This window comes from Mytilus galloprovincialis, chromosome 3 (genome assembly GCF_965363235.1).
Source record: "Mytilus galloprovincialis chromosome 3, xbMytGall1.hap1.1, whole genome shotgun sequence".
NCBI classification, from domain to species: Eukaryota; Metazoa; Mollusca; class Bivalvia; order Mytilida; family Mytilidae; genus Mytilus; species Mytilus galloprovincialis.
In genome coordinates, this window is record NC_134840.1 from 83542475 (window position 1) to 83546978 (window position 4504).

The following is a 4504-nucleotide window of genomic DNA, read 5'->3' on the forward strand; positions in this document are numbered from 1 at the left end:
TCGTTAGCTAAATATGCTTTTGGGAACTGCTGAACAAACTGAAACCAAAGATGATAAGAAGGTTCCATATATTATACTGCTGCGAATACTTTCAGATCTGTACTTAGTATATTTTTGTTGTTTGGATATACAAGTACCCGACCAAGTCAAATCTGTGTATTTGTTAGATTATTTCTATTTGTATCCATCTGGTGATTTAGGCCTTTTCAACTGATTTTCATGGTTCATTGTTATGTTGTACTGTTCTACTACTGTCCCAGGTTAGAGGGTGGTTGGCATCCCGCTTACATGTTTAACACCGCCACATTATGTATGTATATGCCTGTCCCAAGTCAGGAGATTGTTGTCATTTGTTCGTGTGCTACATATATAAAGAAAGATGTGGTATGAGTGACAATGAGACAACTCTCTATCCAAGTCACAATTTATAAAAGTAAACTATTATAGGTCAAGGTACGGTCTTCCACATATTTTTTTTTTCATTTTTTTTACATTAATAAGGCCGTTAGTTATCGTTTGAATTGCTGTACATTTGTCATTTTGGGCCCTTTTATAGCTGACTATTTAAAATATTAGATTGAATCTAAATTTATGTCTAAAAATAAAATAAGGCTAAATAACAAGGATTTTGGCTTTTAATTAAGAAAATGAAACGTAAAAATAATAATAATAACAACAACAGTTCATTAACACACATCTTTGCTTTCCTTTTGTCCTTTGATACACAATAAGGATCGGAAGAATCCACTGATTCTTGCAGTAAATGTAGTTTTCTTTCCAGCATTGTGTGTACTCATTTCGATCACTTTTGCGTCTTTTTTGTCATTTTCTTTTCTTTCATTCTTTTCGATGACATCGTAGTTATTTTTCTTTTCTTTAACCATCCCTGCCTCTGTCTGTGTCTTCTCTGTATCATTTTGTTTTTCACAATCAACATTGATAGTTTGGTCCTCTTTCTTGTTGTCGTCTTCCTCATTCTCGGTCTCCTCATTTGTGTTTACTATTTTTAGATCATTTTGTTTTTCCTGAACAACATCAATAGTGTGGACTAATTTCTTCTTTTCGTCTTTTAATCTTTCTTTCTCGATCTTCCTCATTTCTGTAAAGATAAACATAGATGTAGAAATTCAATGTTTGCATTAAAATTATTTAATTCAGTGCAATCTTCTACTTTTTTATAGTGTTGATCCGAAATGTGCGTGTCAGCTTTTTTCTCTCTTTTAACCGAAAATATCAAGATATACCAAATAGAATTGCAAAATGTAGGACAAGTTCTTCCTGAATTGTATAAGTGCTTGGAAATCTGAATTAACCAATTAGTTTCTATCAATAATATCATAAAAATGTGAAATTTGATAAATGAATAAGAAACTTTTGCTCATTTCCCTTATTGTTTTTTTCATCATTGACACGTGACTGAATGTTGAAGTCAGAACGTCAATGGCAACCGTCAATATTCGTTAAGAAAGTAAGGAAAAGACTAAAGAAAGTAGACATATTTATGAAATACCTTTTTCCAACATCCTTTGTGCCTTTTCACCCATCTTTTTCATCTGTGCTTTCCTCTTTTCTTCCTTCTTCATTGTTGACTTGACATCTTTTGAGTATTTTTTAATACCCTTGTCGATTGCTTTATATTGTGCTTTTACATTATGTTCTTCTTCTTTGGCTTTTTTCTCCAGTAATTTTTCATATTTCATCATTTCTCTTTTCCTTTTCTTTTTGTCCTTCGTCGTTTCCTTGTCATTAATTGATCCTTTAGATTCAGAATTCTGGACAGGATCCTATAATGATTATACAACATAAGTTAATTTGATATTGTAAACGTTGCAAACATTTTGATAATTCATTTAAGATATATTTCAAAATACGGTTCAAAAAGAAGAGCTTAATAATATTTTTTATCAAAAAGGAAAAAAAACCTGTTTTTAATTTGAAACAGTTTGTTAATTTAATCAAGATTAACGACATACATACAATTCAAATGACCATTTAAAAATACCGTGATTTTCAATATAACCATCAAAAACTCACAAAGAAATCAATCTCAGCTTGGCTTTATAAATGGAAGAACTTTAATTTCTACTATTTTGAAAATGATAAACTAGGCACGTCCATCTACCTGTTTAACCAAAGCAAAGCAAATTCAGAAGGGTAGAGTACATTGTATATTTCAAGATTACAATTTATTTACAGCTAATTTCCTAATGCATGTAGAGCAATACTTTGGTTAGCTTGCTTGCTTTGATTGAGTATCGTATAATTGTAATTGGAATTGGAATAACGTCCACTCAAATTTAAATATAATATACAGGTTTACTATGCCTATACACAGTGTTTGAAGATATCAATCTTAAATACAAAGCTTGAGTAAACGTTTATACAAGCAGAGCAAACAAGCCAAACAAAGTTTTACTCTACAGGCATAAGAAATTAGCTGTAAATAAAAAATGGGTTTCGCGTCTTGCTGTCAGATGTGAGTGCATTGACCCATTGGTCATCATCTCACTGGGAATATAAAAATAGCAATGAAAACACTGTTCCACTTAGAGTATAACATTGAACTCTTATTATCTTTAACACCTATCCAATACTAATGTTCCCTTATTTTCTATTGTACCTTATTGACATGGCCGACTGCATTCTTCAATGGATTCTCTCCAATTCTCTGCTGGTGGATCTTTGTTATTATCAATTCTGTACAGAAAAAAATATTCACATTTAATTTACTGACTTTACTCTCTCGCCATTTCGTTTTATTAGTTACAGCAGTTATACCAACGTACTTATAGTTTAAAATAAAAACTTTCATCTGAATTGATATGAAAGCTTGTTTATATATAGAATTGTCCTTTTTGATAATTTGATAAACTTTCCCAATGGTTACACTGACTAAGCGGTATGAGTTTTACTCATTATTTCAAGCCGTAAGGTGGCATACAATTTGTATATCATTTACTCTCTTGTGGAGATTCGGCTTATTAGAAACCATACCACCATTTTTTTTTTTATAAGCAACCAGATAATCTTTTATAAAAGATACCCAACCAGCAAACATTAAAGTTATATATTGGCAAAAATATCAAAGAAACATTACCCCGTCTTTCCTCTGTTGGTATATCCACACCCACTTCTGGCTTCTTTTCTTCTATATTCATACTTTCATCGTTTTCTGATCTCTTTTCTTCTATATTCATACTTTCATCGTTTGCTGATCTCTTCTCTTCTCTATCCATACTTTTATCTTTTTCTGATCTCTTCTCTTCTTTATTTTCTCTTTCTGTTCCAATAAATCAAATGAATATTTAAATGAGGAAAATATGATATTTTACATTATGAATAATAATCAATTTAAAACGAAAAAATGAAAATGGTAAATAAATTATTCTCAATAAATCGAAAAACAAAATTAATTAAACTGTTCATATGTAACGGTTACGCTCTTGTTTGATAATTGAATATAATTTTTCGCGAATTTGAGCGAATATATATCAAACTTTTAGCGAATATTAGCGACACATATTCGTGGTATTGTATACGACCCTTTTTCTGCTATTGAAGGTCGTATGTTAACCTATATACGTTTGAAGGGTTTTCAGTCATTGTGTAATTTTCAGCTTAAATTTGAAACGAAAGAGAAAGCTATCAAATATAGTCAAATACTTGAGGAAACACTTTTATAAAACAAAACTCAGAAAAAAGATGCAGGTTTAATTACAAGACAGAATCAAAAGGACTATTTTATTGGACAATTAACCTGCTTATCAACATTTGATTATAATCTGTTACTATGACGCATATTATGACATACTTATTTCCATTTTCCATACTGGCCACTTTGCCTCAGCGGCCTTCTTGTCTAGGATGTCTTCAAGCCGACACTCAAATTCAGCTGTACTACATATGGCCTCACAGAAGCCAGACACATCAAGACGTTCCTTTTCTTTTTCTTGATTGGACATAGCCATTATAAACCTATAAATTGTTGAACCAACTGTTAGTTAATGTAACATAAAATTTCTATGTAGCATCCATCCTCTTTTTCCATTTTTTTTTAATTTCGGTATCTTAATTATGCAATCTAGAATGATTTCAAATATTTATAGATTATTCATAGTTCTACCTGAAAATGTATAAACATCGAAGAGGTTTTTTTATGTGGGTTTAGATCATTACAACGCCGGCTAATGCAATCGTTCACCGAAGTGATCGTTTCTGTTCTTCAGTTTTCGGTCTTTTTGGTTATTGTTCTACCAATATTTTGAATTCTAAACTTTCTGCATGTCTGCGTTTTTAAGAAGTCCTGTCAAAACCAGCATTTAAATTCAAAAAGTAACAAAATAATATAGTTATCACTTGTTGAGGCAATACGAATTCTTCATCAAAACCTAAAACATTTTTACATATTTTAAAAGTAAAGCACCAGTGATAAAATATTGTCAGATCATACGATTTCTTGAATACGTTTTTTTACTTTTAAAGATGCTTTTTAATGGATAACTGG

The 4504-nt window shown here is 30.9% G+C and overlaps 1 protein-coding gene across 1 annotated transcript; it reads right to left on the minus strand.

Annotated features, from left to right (window-relative positions):
• Positions 1 to 686: 686 nt before the first annotated feature.
• Positions 687 to 3236, minus strand: LOC143066829 (uncharacterized). Its single transcript, XM_076239641.1, has 3 exons — positions 3132 to 3236; positions 1511 to 1784; positions 687 to 1099 (listed from the first exon to the last, which is right to left on the minus strand). Exons 1-3 carry the CDS (start codon positions 3234 to 3236, stop codon positions 687 to 689), a joined length of 792 nt encoding a protein of 263 aa, XP_076095756.1.
• Between the last annotated feature and the right edge of the window lie 1268 nt (positions 3237 to 4504).

Excerpts from the sequence above, each read along its gene's own strand:
- LOC143066829 (XM_076239641.1), bottom strand. The coding sequence starts at position 3,236 with ATGGATAGAGAAGAGAAGAGATCAGCAAACGATGAAAGTATGAATATA. Across the intron at positions 1,785-3,131 it reads TAGAAGAAAAGAAGCCAGAA|GATCCTGTCCAGAATTCTGA; the intron begins GTGGGTGTGGAT and ends TAATCATTATAG. Across the intron at positions 1,100-1,510 it reads ACAAAGGATGTTGGAAAAAG|AAATGAGGAAGATCGAGAAA; the intron begins GTATTTCATAAA and ends TTATCTTTACAG.